General features: G+C 35.9%; 1 protein-coding gene across 2 annotated transcripts in view; it reads right to left on the bottom strand.

The window, feature by feature from the left end:
• Window positions 1-234: 234 nt before the first annotated feature.
• Window positions 235-17,879, bottom strand: part of THBS2 (thrombospondin 2) — a 56,756-nt gene continuing 39,111 nt past the window's right edge. For both annotated transcript variants that reach the window (XM_026669506.2, XM_026669507.2), the window contains exons 16-22: window positions 16,574-16,692; window positions 13,798-14,032; window positions 10,044-10,271; window positions 8,263-8,534; window positions 6,647-6,744; window positions 5,345-5,484; window positions 235-3,026 (exon numbers count right to left, since the gene is read on the bottom strand). In XM_026669506.2, the coding sequence (XP_026525291.1) occupies window positions 3,019-3,026; window positions 5,345-5,484; window positions 6,647-6,744; window positions 8,263-8,534; window positions 10,044-10,271; window positions 13,798-14,032; window positions 16,574-16,692 (1,100 nt within the window). In that variant the 3' untranslated portion in view covers window positions 235-3,018. The remainder of the gene's footprint in view (window positions 3,027-5,344; window positions 5,485-6,646; window positions 6,745-8,262; window positions 8,535-10,043; window positions 10,272-13,797; window positions 14,033-16,573; window positions 16,693-17,879) is intronic.

Here is a 17,879-nt window from a genome sequence, read left to right as displayed (position 1 = left end):
CACTATGGTAATCTCCACCCCAAGTGCCATCAAAATGAGTAGAAATTACAAGAAATGACCTTGCTATATCAGCCACTCATCTAGCTTACATAAAATATGCAAGGTTCCATTCCATTCCTAGCAACGCAAATGGAACCAAACATTCAGTTTCAACAAAATGTGGATTCCACTTAGGATCATTCTCATTTTTATGACTTCAGATTAGACTTCAAAAAGTAAAGAGAACACTTTCAATTAAGCCTTTGTATAGTTTATTGTCTACTATTAAATGTATAAAAAATGAATAAATGAGGGACATTAAATGGTGAGATTATGTCCAAGCAAACAATAAATAGTTATTTACAGTCTTCAGCAAAATAAAATGTAAGTCTTATTGATCCCCTCATGCACATAGATACACATACACATACACACATACACACACACACACACACAATCTCCCTTTCTCAGATATACAAGCACACCACACACAAAGGAAAAGACAGACCATCATAAATAATTTACATAGCATAGGCAGTTATGATACAATCAAAATATTAACATCTTAGTCCCAGCACTGATGCCTTTTTTATTTAAAAGATACAAAAACATGATTACATTAATGAAGTTTCCCTCAATAATTCTTCTCTGGGACTTAACAGCAACACTTTCAATGCATTAAAAATATGATTTGCAAAAGACACTCTCCACAAATCTCATTAAAAAAACATTAAAATGTCTATTAGTATGACAAAACAAAGAATGTGCAATAAAACCAGAAACCCCAGATTATTGATAAGGCATATACCTTCCAAATCCACTGAAAACTGTATGCAAAGCTGAGGAATTGAATGTGGATTACTCTATCACATCCTTCAAGCAATTCAAGAGATGATCCTTGAACAGCCATTGGGATGGGGCAGCAACAGAGAGAGACACATATACCCTTCCATTCCCCAGTGGCTGCTTTAAACATATTGATAGGAAAATGACAGGTTTGCATCTACAAAGTTGTTGTGACCGTTCATAGCTGCAGGCAAACTTGTGGATGATCTGGATCTTACTGTTCTTTGTTCGAATCGCTTCTCTTTATATGCCTTTTGTCTGGATATCAAATTATGAGTAATTCCCAAGCCTGATCTAGCAGGGTTGATTAGGGTTGGTTAAGCCTGATCTCATAGCAGAGGTCTCCAAACTTGGCAACTTTAAGACTTGTGGACTTCAACTCCCAGAATTCTGGGAGTTGAAGTCCACAAATCTTAAAGTTGCCAAGTTTGAGGACCTCTGTCTTATAGGGTTTGGAGTGTGGAAATGAACAAGAATGGTAAACATTTGAATTCTCAGCAGAAGTTTGTTCCTGGAAGTGGCATCTGCCAGCTATACTTGCAAATCCTCTAAACTCCACACATTCACATGTCTACCAACACTTTTTTGGTATAACATGATGGCATTTTGGATTGAGACAAAGCCTTATGTTTTTCTATATGTAAACCTCATCTATGAATCAAACCATACCAATTGAGTATATCTTCCAGAGAAAGCTTGTTCAGTTTAAAACCAAAAAAATGATAAATATGAGAATACTAAGCCTATAGCTGAATAACTTGTATCTGGTTAGACTAAAGTGGTCGATGGACCTTTAGTACAGTTTTCTTGAAACGATATATATACAGCACACATACAATAAAAATTACAAGCATTGAGGGCAATCGTAAATATCAAGGTTTCATTTTCAAGGTCTCAATGGTTATTTAATTGTTTGACAGTTCAGAGCAACTAAAAATTGCATATATGAGCAAGTACTTCCATATTTTCCCATTATATTATTAAAGGCATTCGTTAGCCATCTTCTTTGAAATCTTTCATTATTAATGGACTTTCCAGTGAATTTTGAAATAAGTTATTGGAGAATGTAGCTGTAAATAACATCAGTATCCTCATAAGTGGAACTATGTTACTAGATCTTGATAATGGGTGCATTATCAAGTTTATCAGCATTTGGAAATCAAAGTGCAAGCATGTAGAAGAGGTGGGAAAGTAGCTTGTGAGATGCAGCCACAAACTATTTTCACAGGAGCTTCATGCACACAAGCAGTTGGCCTTCAAAAATTGCTTTCCTTCATGTAAATATAGGTATGATGGCAATGCCTGTGTGGTGTCACTGCATGCAATTCTTGCAAAGGCATACTTATCATTTAAACCTCAGTTGGAATAATAAAGTGATTTTGTTCTCCTTTTAAAATATTGGGCTATCTCAACTGGAACTCATGAGAACTGTGTTAAAAATTCTGAAATAACCAAAATTCTTATGAATTTGCTTTGGTATAACAGAAACCAAGACATTATGTGGACTGTAATTTCTTCCATGGAACCCAGTTGAAATGTTAAATATTGATTATAAAAGAGAATTTGCTTTAATGTAAAACTCCAAGCAGATTGCTGGTCTAAAAAGATGATAGGAAATAATTAACATTTGAATAACACTGTATCATCTTCTTTACTCTACTTAAATTCCCACAGCTTCTCTCTAAGCAAATTTTGTAAAGGTTGTCCTTCTGTTATAGTATATCTTTTGGACTTTGGGAAAGCAAAGCCCACCTCTCATCTGAACAAGTTACAAAGGTGTAAGAGGTGATCTTATCTCTAACCATTTCCTTCTGCTTGCTATATTGTCTGCTCCCTCAAACCTTATTTCTGCCATATTTATATCTATATAATACACAATATAATTACACTTTTACATTTTATATGTAAACGTCATTTTAAAAAAACTAAAGCAAATTAACAAATATTTATGACATGTTTTCAATCCACATGTCAATATTTTTCTGCATCAGCAATGAGTTCAATGGTCACGTTTAATCCAAACTCCTCAGAGGCACTTAGGTGTAGGGCTGGAGAGATCCCTCCTGGCAACAGGGTTGTATAAGGTCAAGGAAATGTAGAAAAAAGGTAAGGGAATTGAAGTACTAGGATGTATAGAGGTGTCTAGGTTGAACGGCATCTACAGTACATTGGTTTTTACACAGCTGCAATAATTCAGGCATCTGCATCAGAAAGAAGCAATTGTTTAGTACAATGGCCATATTTGGACTATAGCATAGGTCAACTATGGGTTAAAGCTCAATTACGAATTTCATTTATTTCAATGGACCTAAAGTTCTATATAGATAATTGAGGTCTTATTAATTTCATTAAGACTACCCTAAAGAGGACAAAATTTGAGTCACAAATTTTAAACACTATAGTTCAGAAATATGAAACATTTGCAAACTTTCTTTGTCTAAAACATCTTCCAAAGGAGCCTTGGAGAATAAATAATCACAATACAATAAAATATGAGGAGTAAAAACAGATTATCTCGAGTACATCAATAGATTAATATTTATCACATCTGCATCCTGATTTTCTGTCCAGGGCACCTTACATAACTTTCTTCCTTTCAACAAACTTGTAATATAGATTAAGTTAATCTTGCCCAAGGCTGGTTAAATTTAACAGCTTTGGGATAATTTAAACAAGGTTTCCCAAATTTATCACTCTGTATCAGTCTATCTGACCTAATATCTTCCAGAATTGTTGGATTTCAATTTTCATAATTTTTAGGCAGCATGGTCCTCTAAACTATAACTCCTGCTGTTTATACTTTTTGAAACCAAGTGCTGCAAGTGATTTAGAAACACATTTAACTTTAATCAACATCTGCACAATAATGAATCACGCGTTCTGATGTCCTCTGAAAAACAGCCAAAAGCTATTTGCACTTGGGATAATTTTCCCATTCTGTACCTAGTCTGATGCATATATCTGACCTAATCGCATTTAGTATATGGGAATGCTTCTTCTAATACGTAGCTACATCTGCCAGTTATTGCATGAAATCTGAGTCTAAATTTATGTATTTCAACCATTAGAGTATGTCTTTTCCAGGCCTCACAATGTACACAGTGTATAATTTCTTTTCTTCCCTGTCTAAATTGTCCCTTCCAGGGTGAAGTATCATTCAATTATATATTTTCACTCTCTAAGATAGATTTGAGGTTCTGACTCTACACCTGGATACTGTAAGAGTTTGGATGGGGAAAGACAAGCTTAAATTCCATCCAAGCAAGGCAGAGTGAATGATTGGAAGCTGATAGATTCCAATAGAATTTCATCTTTTGACCTGGATAGGGTTGTGTTACTGAATAAATCCACAATTGGGAGATTCTTTTGGACATATGGTCCTCCTGCTAGAAGGAAGCATAAACAGGACACCCTTTGCACATCTTCATCTTGTATGTCAGTTACAACCAAATCCTGGATCCATAGGTGTGACATCCTTGACACATCTTATTTGGATTACTCCAGTTTGTTCTATCTTGGGCTGAATCTTTGAAGTCCATTTCAACTGCAGGTAATCCAGAATGCAACAGCCCAAATAATAACCAGCTCAATGCCATTAGCCCATGATATACCTCTCCTATAGGAGAATGACTAGTTGCCTGTTGGTTTCCAGCTGTAACTGAAAGTGCTGGCCACCACTGTCTCTTAGTGAATTCTGTCTATGCAATGAGATCTAGAAAAAGAGCTTGTTGTGGCTCCCAACTCCTATGGAGTGCCAAGTTCAGGGGTCAGGGAAACAAATCTTTTGTGGTGGCCTCTGAAATAGACTGCTCTTAGATATAAGGCTGGTCTTCTATATATACTAGTTTTCTAGAAAGCTATTAACCTGTCTCTCCTGGGGGCACTTTGAAAATGGAGTTGAGGAACTGATCCCATGAAGGGGGGGGGTGCCAATTATAGCCATTTAAAAATAATAATTATTTAGTATGATGTCAAACCAATTATTGTGCTGGAGAATTGTAAGCCACTAAAAATTTTTGATTGGAATAGTTTATAAACCAGTTAATTAATGTCTACATGAATATACTGCTCCTATGTATTTTATTCACAATTATATTCCACTGGTTTTAGCCCATGTAGCCTATTAACTTCTTAGAAGGTTTTGAATAGCAAAAAGCATCCTCTCCTGCATTATTAGCAGTCAGTAAGAATTAGAAGCCAAATCAGAATGTATGTTCAGTTGGAAAGTTGACTCAGACATGCATAATCATTGTTGACCACAAATTAGGCAAACATGTCACTGCAAAAGAATCATGGCAAATCTAGCACTAAGGAATTCACATCAACTGCTGTAGTGAACATGGTGGGAGCTCTCAAAATGTATATTTAGAAACCGAATAATGAGCATATATATCAGAAGCAGACAATTTGGCATTCTTCCTTCATATCCCCTCTTCATGCTGTATCTTTCCAGAAATTGTCTAAGGAAACTGAAAATGTATAATTATGATTGCATCAATAATCTTAAATTTCAATTTACCTTTACATTCATATTTGAGGTCAGAGAAGTACACCATTTCTTGTGAAAAGACAAAAAGACCTAATCGTCCACCAGCATAAGTTGTATCATAGATTGGTCCAGAATCTGCCATGATCTGTTTTCCTTCATAGACTACAACCCTGTAAGGGGAAAAAAAATCATGGTCTAAGTGAGATGCATTCTTTGAGATGACAATTTGTCCTTTTATACAGTGTGTGTACAGCTTCTGCAAAATGATCAATTTAAGAAAATACGAATTACACATTAATAAAAAGTATGAATGCTTAAACAACATTCAAGGACAATGTCTGGACTGAAACTTTTTAAAACTATGCCATGAATGATTGGAAGATCAGTATCCATCTATGTGTAAAGGTGGGTCAGGACAGAATAAACCAGAATAGTAATCCAATAGATAATACACATTTTAATAGATTATTTTTTCCTTTGAGTGGGAACAAGATTTGCAAAATTTGGGAGTTAAAAAACACACAGCCCAGGAGGCATGGAGATACATTAATTTACACAGAAGATAAATTCATGTCATGATTTGCAAAAAATGAATTCTTTTCATATCTGAAGGCCAAAGGAATTCCCACATATCTTAAACAAATACATGGCACAATAATTCACGTGGCATAAATGTGTGAGAAATTGAACAGATAGTGTCGGACATGGGCAAACAGAAGGGGAAATGCAGTAACAATTCCCAAAGGCTATTGTTATTGTTGTTATTGTTGTTATTGTTGTTATTGTTGTTGTTGTTGTTGTTGTTATTGTTGTTATTGTTGTTCTGCATTCATGGGAATATATGTGACATAAATAGAACTTTTTTACATTTATATTTTATTAAAATATTTTTTCTGAATAAATGTTCTTCAGAGGACCTGATTATTTAGAAAACCTATTTAAGGTTGCCTTAGTTATATTCATTTTAATTTTAAGAAAAGAGGAGTAATCTTTTCTTTCATTCCCTTTTTCCCTTTTATCATTTTTCTTTTCTTCTCACCTTTTACCCAGAACCAGATTATTTCTAAGAGTTGGAGGAAAGTTATTTCTTTTAAATAATGTCATAATGTTTTGCCTTTGTTTATATATGTCATTCAGGATAAATTGAACATATCTGATGAGATGGAAAATTGAGAAAACAAGAATTCAAAATCCCCCAAAGGCTTCAACTATAAAAAGAAACAGGCTGCCCTAAATGAAGTGATAACTTTGGCATTTGCTTACAAAGGATTATAAAACACATTTTTGTTCAGATGGAAAAGCAATAGAATGCATCAGAAGAAAATGTCATACTTTATTAATCCTGTCTTAGGTCTGTGGATCAAATGCCACCTGTAGGCAGTATAATCTTTCCAACCAATGTTTTTGGGATCATGCCACAAGGTACGCACCTGTAAAAGAGATAAACAGATAGGCATACATTGGGAGAAAAAAAAGCCTTACATGTATCATGCTATTGCTAATTGACCAATATCTTATGGTATCTAAACTTTGATTAAGGAAGAATGGTGGGTTACATCAGGAATAAACAACTGCCCATGCATACATGAAGTTGGCTTTTATCCACTCATTACACTCTACTTATGAGTAACACATTACAACTCATATCACTACCCTTAAATACATGAAAGGGTTTCATGTAGAAAATCAAGTCCCTTCCTCTTTTATTCCAGAGTGCAGGATATAAAATGATTCATATAAATGATGGGAAACAGATTCCAATTGAATGTTAGAAAATAAAAAAACTTTCACAGTGAGATAGTTTGTTCGTAGTTTGTTGGTAGAACTAGTCCTGCAGGAAGATGATGGATTTCCCTATACAATATATATTTAAGTGGGATAGACAACCATTAGCTGGGGATGCTTTAATTTGAATTCCTGACCTCAGTTGGAAGTTGCACTTGATGGCCTCAATGATGCTTTCTGATTTTGTAATTCTATAGACCTATTCTATATATCAAAAGAGTTTTTCACCCTTCTGATACTATGACTTAGGCAGATATTGCTATGGTAGAGAAAGGATGAGACCAGGAACTGATAGGAGGAGATTAGCATAGCAGGTATAAAGTACTTAGTTCTATGTAGAGCAATTGGCTGTGATTCACTGATACAAAGGGAGTAACTAGCTGTATGTAGAGATTGTGTACTGAGACAAAGAAAGACTGTAATTGGGATAAAACTAAACTTGGGCCTAGTTTGGGTCTAGCAAACCAAATATAACTTGGTTAGGCTATGCATATATTCAATACTGATTTATCAGAACTTTAAGTTAAGCATCCCTCAAAAAGTGAAATAGAGAAGTAATACTCCATTGCTGTTCAGCAGAGAAGCCACATTATTTGGACTGATAGCAAGGATTCTATACATGCTATTAGCAAAACAGCTGCTCAAAGCAAATAAAGTTCACCTTGATGCTTTCTTAAAGAGAAACAACTCCCCTCCCTAAGATGCCACCAGTCTGCCCAGATTTAACCTCCAGAGCCCTTAATAATGAAACCTGAGCAATAAATTATCATCGGTCTGAACCCTATTCAAAGTATTTTCAGCACTTTCCTGCTTAAACCTTTCATGAAGAATTAGTCTTGACATGTAAGCTACCTTGACTTTTCAACATGAGTTTTAAATCCTGAGGCACTTACAATTAAAATAAACATGAGGCAAGTTAAAATGATCATAAATAAGGTTAAAGTAATATGGTCAACAAAAGCTGCTGCTAGTGAAAGGAAAGAAAAGTTCAATACATACCAGAATCTGTAACTCATTCCTAACATTTGTTCACTAATCACATGATTTGAATATGGGAGGGTTCTTCTGCGATTAAATGGGGGCAGGGGAAGTACATGATTCCATAATTCCATGGTAACTTTGGGCTGACAATATATTGGTGAGGGGGCTTTTCAACTAGTTACCTGTCCAAGTGTATTTCCTGTGTGCCAAAGAGCATTTCTTAAATGTTCACCAGTACCAGTTGTAGAATTTACCACCTTAAGGGACACTCCTGAGTATCCATAAGCTCTGGTTGGCTTATCTTCCCAGTATGTCTGAGTCACTTGCTTCCACATCAGGACATAGAAGCGACTACTGGACTGATAACCAAAAACAAATCCAGCATAATCATCATCTCGGTCTGTGTTGACATAGAATGTGCCACTGAAGTCAACAGAACTGAATTCATCATAGCCTGAAGCAAGATGGAAAAAAAATGCTGAGTCCTCACAGGTATTATTTTAATTTCCCACATCTATTGTCAATATTATTTGGTTTGATATATTCATTTGTTTTAGAATCAAGTCAATATTATTAATTTATCAAATTAATTTAGCCATCCATTCATCTATTGAAGATGAGTCTGAGTGTTGCACAATAGATTAAAAAATATAAAAACATTGAACACAAATATAAGAAGCCATAGTAATGAATATTTAAAACCCCCAAATAAAAACGACTGCCTCAATAATGGAGTCACCTAGCCATGTTTTTGGCTCCCTGGGAGTACAATTCACTCTACAAACTAATATATTTCTATAGGAATTATTGTAGTAATTATGAATCTCAGATAAATAGCTACATGATATTAGCCTTAAATTCTCTACCATTCTAGTCTTGCTTGAATAAATGACATATAATCTGGGATGGAGTAATTTTTATCTCTTTTATGGTGAACACAGAATATCAATGCATGGTCTCATGACTTTTAGAAGAAAAGTAATCTGTACTAGGTAACTTTAAATTTTCTATCTTTGATTATGAACAAATTATTTTTAAAGAGTTTGGGGAAAGTGTTCTACAACCAGAAATACTAAGTTTCAAACACATCATTAAACTGAATGTAAAATTTTCTTTCCCAGTTCAAAGAGTTTGCAATGTATGTTTGCTCTATGTAATAATAGATAGCATTACTTCAGAGCAGGGGTGGGATTCAATTTTTTAACAACGGGTTCTGTGGGCATGGCTTAATTGGTGGGCATGGCTTGGTGGTCATGTGACTGGATGGACATGGCGGTCATGTTATTGGCTGGGTGTGGTCAACTCAATATCACTCACATCAAGGCACGCATCTCCTCTCCTGGCCTCTCATGACTGTGGGGATGCTGCAACAGTCGTAAGTGTGAAAAGTAGCCATAAGTCACTTTTTTCAGTGCCATTGTAACTTTGAATGGTCACTCCACACAAGCAAAGTACCAGCAAAGGAGGGGGAAAAACTCCAGAGATGTTCCTGATACAGGAAGTCTAGTCCTGCCAAGAATGTAATAAGGGTTAATGGAGAGGCAGTTTCTGTAAGCAACACCAGAATGTTTCCTTCCTGCCTTCCTTACAGGATTAGGCTAGTAATTTCTTCTAACAACTGGTTCTCCGAACTGCTTAGAATGTTAACAACCGGTTCTTGCGAATAGGTGCGAGCTGGTAGAATCCCACCCCTGCTTCAGATAAATATGTAATGAATTATCTTGGCCTATTGGAATTCTGAATTTTGGTTGTGTAATCGATAGTTTCCAATTCTGATGAAAAAATCCAGGTGAATCTCAAAAGCACTTCTTGATATAGCAATGGGAGCTGGTATGGAAAAGAAACAAAATCTAAAAATAGGATACTTGGAGATCCTTCTGAATAAACAACAGCTATGGTCAACTGTTATTATTCTGAATACATTCTGAATATAAGTTCACTCAGAAGGGCTTCTAATACTCACCAACAGCTAAACCAGGATCTGAATTAGCAGTCTGAACCAATTCCTTGCCCTGGTGGCGAATTACCCAATTTGGGTCAATCTGAGCTGTTCCTTTAGGATCCAGGGGTACCATTTGAAATTTTCTGAAATCTGTTTCACTAATGGCATCATTTTCAGGACAAGCATCAAAAATATCTGGGACACTATCATTGTCAAAATCATCTTTGCAGATGTCACCTCGGCCATCACCTGAATCATACAAATGTTTAAAAGCACACATAATAACAACTTTTTTTTTCTGTATGTGAAGTTGTGGACAGTTACATTATACATTAAATGCTGATTAGTACCGAATAATATTCAGTGCAACAAATTCAGCAGCTTTATTACTCCGAAAAAAATAAAAAAATATTACTACTGAATGTTTATCCGTGAACTGCTATATTAGAATCATCTTCACACAGTAATAAGTGAAAGATTAGAGTGTGGTGGCTCACATGATTAGGACACTGGTTAGAGGTTAGCAAACCCATGTTTGAGACCCGAGTTGCTATGTGGTGGGGTGAGTTTCTGTCACTTGCTCCAGCTCCTTGATGGAGACATGAAAGGAGCCTCTATGGGTGTCCCCTGGGCAACGGTGATGTCACCTTTCAACCTGGAAATGCCTTAAATGGTGCCTCTCAAAAGATGGGGAGTGAAAGATGCTATAATATCTTAGGATTCAATTAAAATCCTTATTCAGAAAATCATAGAATTCGAACAGATGTTGCAAATAATCTAGTGTATAATACATTATGCAGGATTAACAATATAGAGGTATTTCAAACTTAACATGTGGCTGTTCATAAGTTACTTAAATACTTTTATTGAACGAAGGAGTACAGTTAATGAGCACTAGAAAACAATTACCAACAGGCAGCACACATTACGTGTTTTTTGGTTTAAACTTCTGCTAGAGCTTTTCCTTTCTAATAGCTACTCTTGTATCTTATGCACAGAGATGCACAATTCCTTTCTATATTGTGAAGCATACTCTTCTTACACAAAGTAGAATCACAAAGCCTTCTTTTTGCACTCGTATAACCATCTATAGAATGAATCTAATGAGCAAGCCCTTTTTTAGAACCAAACCATTATTCCTAACATGATAATTAAATTCTGGCTCTTTATAAAAAAATTTTTTGCTATATTGTGATTACTATATGCTATATACCTACTAATACATGTTAATGATTAATTGCTAAATTTACACTTCAGGTGTTCTTGCACATTTATGAATTGTAAAGAAGGGGGAAATCATTGGTAGATTTCTCTTCCCAAAGTACCATGTATTATAGGTTCACTGGTCTAATGGGAACTGTAAGTAAGATTATCATGAAGCTGAAAATCTGAGAAAATTGTAATACCACAAATACATATGAACTAGAACAGAGGTCTTCAGACTTGGCAACTTTAAGACTTGTGCTGGCTGGAGAATTCTGTGAGTTGAAGTTGCCAAGTTTGGGGACTTGGGACTATGAGCTGTTTGGGTGTGGGTGGGTGTGAATCCTTTATACCCTAAGAAATCCTGAATGTGATATTTAAAAAGTGCTTTGGGATTTTATTTTTTTATCTCTGTGTCATCAAATGTGTTCAGCAATGTTTTTCTATGAGTACTTAAGACTGTGGCCATGCATTTTTGTCCCATCTGTATTAAATGAGTGAAGAAGACAATAAAGTAAATCACATAAAATAGATTTGGCCACTCTTTCTTTCTTTATGTGGGAAACTTGTTTATTTCATAAAAATAGCAGTGATAAGCTAAAAGTAAAATAGACATTCCTTGAAGCTTTGGAATGTGACTGTATTGAAATTTTGGTTGATTAATGGGGCATTCAAGGCTAAACCACTCAAGAGAATAGAGTCCATCCCCCCTCAAATCACTTATACACAAAGTTTGACTAATAGCATTATGGTAAATAGTTGAAAAGCTCAGTCTCATAATGGAATACTTATAATGGTTTGAGATAGTTTTTGAGGTTAAAAACAATAGACATTAAAATAAATGCCAAATTCTTAAACAAAAATGTCAACACTGACATTTCTGAGTTCCTGGACTAAATAACAACTTATAAAATGTTCATCCATTCCATAAATCTATTATTATGAATGTATACCTATAGGTAGTCTAACATTTCTTTCCAAAGCTGTGCTAACCATGTTAGATTTATATAAAGATTCCTTAACTCTCCGACTTCTGATGTTTCATCAAGTACTTCCAATACATTAAAAATATTTTTGTTCTCTCTCTCCTTCCCCACTCTCTCTTCTCCCTCCCACACTCTCTCAGCTAATTATCACACATTTTTAGGAATATACATAAATATTTATCAGCAGGAACTTGGCATGGAGTATCAAAAAAAGTTTTAAAAAAATACAGATAGTAAGAATCAAGTTTTTCATAGTTCTCTCTTTATGAGAAAATGGCCCCACATTCACTGACTGGCTGCTGTCCAAGTCGAATTCCAAATACTGATCAGTAATTGTGTTTATCTTAACACTTTAAGGGGGTAAGTGTAGGTCTCCAGTTTTATTCTCTCTGGTAACTTCAAAGAAATGACTTCTTTGTCCAAGTGAGGTTTTAATTATTTGGTTCATATGTTGCCTAATTTTTTTTTTGCAACACTGATTGCTGCTGACAAGACTACTAATCCTTCAGTAATTTAGAAATGCATCTCACCCTGTTTTTCAACTAGGTCTGCTAGTTGAAAAACAGTTCCTCAGGTGACAGAACAAACATAGCATTCAGTTTAATTTCTTGGTAGAATTCTAACAATAGGAGCCTTGACAATCAAATATGAATGATACAGCTTACGCTCAGGAGATCCTTGGTCATAGAACAGTTAACCACCTACCAATTTGAATAATAGATTCATACCTGGATTTCTGGGTACTGTAGTGAATGCTGTGTAGTGATTAGGATAGGGGTCTCCAAACTTGGCAACTTGAAGATTTGTGTGCACATCAACTCCCAGAATGGAGCTGAAGTCCACAAATCTTAAAGAGGCCAGGTTGGAGATCCCTGGATTAGGATACCAGATCTGTATTAAGAAGTACAATTTTTACACTCAGCTTCAATAGCTGGCAAATTTGAGCTGCCAGGCTAAAAATAAATATTAAAAAATGTGATGAATGAAAAATGTATTGAAAATGTATCAGAATTATCCTTCCAAAGTGAAGTATGACTCCTAGTCTCTTTTCTTTAGTGCAAACTTTGTCTCAAGATTCTGTTCCTTTCAGGTGGCAAATTCTGATTTCCCCCTTTTTCCCCCTCAGGATAAGCAACAAATAAGATTCCTTCATAGAATACAACCCCAGTAGAATACAATTATAATCAAGCAATAATAAAGCAATAACTGCCACATTATTTTTATTGCCACTCCGTAAATGTGGTGTTGTTAGTCTTTTAAGCTTCAGGACATCTTTGGAAGGATACCCCACATGAATTCTCCAAGCAGGTCATCGGCAAAAATACTAAATAGTTTCATTTCAAATATAACAAGATCAACATTTGGTTGGCATTCTGAAACACAGAGTTTCCCTTCTTGGCTAAGGGAATCTGGGAATTATAGCACAACCCGTTTGGAAATCACTACAGTAAAGAAAGCCAGTGTCTAGTATTATTCAGGTACCCAAAACAGAGACTCTATGTGAAAATACTAGAACTGACTGTAGCTGCACATTGATTTGTGGATTGTTTTTAAACAAATTCTGTTGTAGGAAAATATAATCTTACCATCAGAATCTTCCTGGTCAGGGTTGAATGTAAGTCGACAATTGTCCCTGTCATCTGGGACACCATCATTATCATCGTCATGATCGCAGGCATCCCCTTTGCCATCTTTGTCATGATCAGCCTGGTTAGCATTGGAAATGTAAGGGCAGTTGTCTTTGTTATTCTGATGACCATCGTCATCTATGTCTTCATTGTTATCACATTGGTCACCAACCAGATCATTGTCCACATCAGTCTAAGGAGGAAAATGGGTAAGAAGTTTGAAAGTGTTTGCAATAAAAATAAAGACAAAACAAAATCCATGAAATCACAGGGCTAGTAACTTCCTTACAAACATATATTTATGGCAAGGAAGACAGACAGACAGACATATCATTTATACATTCTAATTCAGAATGCGTAAGATACCACCAGATCACGAGGCAGAGTATAACAATCTGAAATAGCTTTTCATTTACCTAGTGTGGGATGGATTGTTATGAACCTCTCGCATTCAAATTCTTGGCCTCTGCAGAATTTGCAGAACCATGAGGAAATAACATGGATATGTATATAATCATTTTTTTTCTAAGCAGTTTACAGGATCAGCACATTGCAATCCTCATTTTACTGACCCTGGAAGAATGGAAGGCTGAGTCAACCTTGAGCCAGTCAGGATTGAACTGCTGGCAGTGAGAATGCAGAGTTTAGCCTGCAATACTGCATTCTACCCACTGCACCACCATGGCTCCTTGACACCAACTAAGTCATTCTCAGTAACTGCCACTCTGTCCTAAGTTTGCTAGCAATGAACGTTTCTTACATCTGATATAATGGGTAATCATTTGTCATTGCCCCAAAGTATCTACTAAGAGCATTAGGAGGTGAAAAAGTATGTCAGTGAAATTGGGAAAGACTTTGATCTCAACCATTCTGGATTTGGGCTTTGTTCCCTTTGCAAGATCTTACAAATGAGAGAAACTGTGCTGCATGCATGCTCCTGTGAAAAATTGCCTGGGCAATGTTTTTAAGATGTGAAAGGATGTTGCTTTGAATAATGTTCCCTTGAAAGAAAAAATACAGGAAGCCTCAGGCAATAACTTTACACACTTAGAAATTCCAGATCATACGCTGAAATCAAAGGTAAATATTTTCAGTTGAATCTTTGAAAACTTGAAAGGTGCTCTTTAATAACATTTAGCTCATTTCCAACATACAGATTGTTGATTATATTTGCTTTTAATATAGACATGTGGCCTGTTATTGAAAAGAATAATTTTAATTCTATATAAAGTGAGCATTTTTCCTTTCCAAATAAAATCATGAATAAGTAGAACAAAGCACCGATGAGACAAGGTGATAAAAACCATGGTGGTTTGGCACCTGTGTTACTAATTTTAAAACTTCTGGTGAGACTTTTTTTAAAAAGCACATACTCACACATGGAGAAACTCTCCAGCTCACTCCAACACACAATCCATTTCACTACTACACATATAAACGTCATGGGCTCCCCAGTCTTCCTTGTATCAACCCAGGTTTGTTAAGACGTTGCTCAAAGGAACATTGTACAGCAAAATGCTTGAGCAAATTGCCTGAACATTATTTTATTTGCCACCTTTTTATTTGCCACAGACATTTCATGTCCCTTGCAAGCAAGCTTCGCTTCTGCCCCTAAAAGGAACAGCTGCCATCATGCAAATTAGACAGTATCATGAGCTATGCCTTGACAATTTCTGTAGTGAGTTAAAAACAGCAGATTGAAGGATAAACTTTGTGGGTACATAAACAGAGGAGGATCAGTTTAATGCTTAGGAAGGATACCTGAATGCTTCATATGTTACTTTGGGGTTCACTATATAAGCATGTATGTATATATATGTGTGTGTGTGTGTGTGCATGTATATATGTAGTATATATACATATGTCTGTGTGTGCCTGTGTATACACTCATAGATGATGGATGGGTGGATAGATAGATAGAGATAGATAGATAGATAGATAGATAGATAGATAGATAGATAGATAGATCTGTATCTCTATCTCTATCTCTATATCATCTATATCTATATCTAAGATAGATAGATAGAGAGATAGAGAGATAGATAGATCTATAGATCTATATCTATATCATCTCTATCTATATCATCTCTATCTATATCATCTATATATCATCTATATCTAATATAGATAGATAGATGATAGATAGATGATAGATAGATAGATAGATAGATAGATAGATAGATAGATAGATAGACAGATAGACAGACAGATAGACAGTGATGTAGAAATACAGATAGAAATAGATAGAGAGATAGAAATAAATAGATTTATAGATAGATTAGGACAACATCAGAAGATGTGGAGAGACCTGGCCCATAGAATCACCAAGAGTTGGACATGACTAAATGGATAACATCATCATCATATAGGCATATAGGTATATAAACAAACTTGAGTTTATGATCATAATTTATTGCCACAGAAATTAATCCCTACTATGAAGATGGTTGGGTGAATTTTTTATTACCAACAAAAATTACCAATTCCCTTCAGTTACTTATTTTTCCTATTTTCCTATTTCTTGAAGGAATTTTCTCCAGTATGTTAAAAAAAAGGAGGGGCAATTGGGGTAAAACAACCAGCAATATTATCATCCTTTTGCACCCTAAATTGCAAATTTGGGTTTAGAAAAAGAACGATATTCAATGCTGAAACAATAAAAAAAAGTATAATTCAAACCCCTAAAATCACAGCCACATCTTCCCTTTCTACATTGAAGAAGTACATCATTTACCTGATCCGGATTGTGTACTAGGGGACAATTATCACAATGATCACCAACTCCATCTCGATCTGTATCTATCTGGTCTGTGTTGTAGACATATGGGCAGTTGTCACGATCATTGAAAATATCTGCCAGGATGAAAAAGCAATATAAATGAAACCAGATGTTCAGATTCCAGTCAAAACAACATTTTTTTCAAGAGTTAGTACAGGAATGGAGGGTTGTGTTTTTTTACCCCATTTTACCCTTCCCCTAAATCTGAATGAAGGATGGTCAAATGAGAGTAATTAGCCTGGGATTCTCCCATATGTTTCACAGCCCATGGGTCATTCTGGACTCAAGGCATGAAGAATATATTGAACGTGGTGCTGCATAAATAAATATGACTAGACCGAATGGTTCAGGCCAGGTCCTATCTTAGACAGCAATTTGTTCTTCATAGTAGCCTGCAAGCTGTAGATGGAGGTCTATCCAGGGGTGGGATTCTACCAGTTTGCAACTATTCGCTAGAACCGGTTGTTAACATTCTAAGCAGTTCAGAGAACCGGTTGTTAGAAGAAATTACTGGCCTAATCCTGTAAGGAAGGCAGGAAGGAAACATTCTGGTGTCGCTTACAGAAACTACCTCTCTGTTAACCCTTATTACATTCTTGGCAGGACTAGACTTCCTGTCAGGAACGTCTCTGGAGTTTTTTCCCCCTCCTTTGCTGGTACTTTGCTTGTGTGGAGTGACCATTCAAAGTTACAATGGCACTGAAAAAAGTGACTTATGACCATTTTTCACACTTAGGACTGTTGCAGCATCCTCACAGTCATGAGAGGCCAGGCGAGGAAATGCATGCCTCGATGTGAGTGATATTGAGTTGGCCACGCCCAGCCAATAACATGACTACCAAGCCATGCCCACCAACTAAGCCACACCCACAGAACCAGTTGTTAAAAAATTTGAATCCCACCCCTGGGTGTATCCCTCTTGAACTGGTTTTCTGTTACAACTGGTATTTGAAGGCATGTTGTGACTAGCCCAGAGGTAACAGCGAACCTTCCAGACTGAAAGACATCTACCCCATCCAGATGTCGATGGGGCAAGTGAGGAAATATGCACAGGGACATGAGGTTGCAAGAATGAAAGATCCGGAGTTTTTTATCATTTTAGTTAATAACACCTTCGTATGCCTCCAGTTTTAAAGTCATCCAGTTATTAGACATCAACTGTCTTGTAATAGTGAAATCCACAGGTCAATTCAGATTCTGAGCAAAACAGTTAAATATCTATTGTAGTCTCCTTTGTCTGTTAAAGATGTGTTTGCTTTGC

Source organism: Notechis scutatus, chromosome 1 (assembly GCF_049901735.1).
Source record: "Notechis scutatus isolate UNSWTSFEM ecotype Mainland chromosome 1, rNotScu1.2, whole genome shotgun sequence".
In the NCBI taxonomy this organism is placed as follows: Eukaryota; Metazoa; Chordata; class Lepidosauria; order Squamata; family Elapidae; genus Notechis; species Notechis scutatus.
The sequence above is the reverse complement of the archived record's forward strand: the minus strand, read 5'-3'. Positions and strand labels throughout refer to the sequence as shown.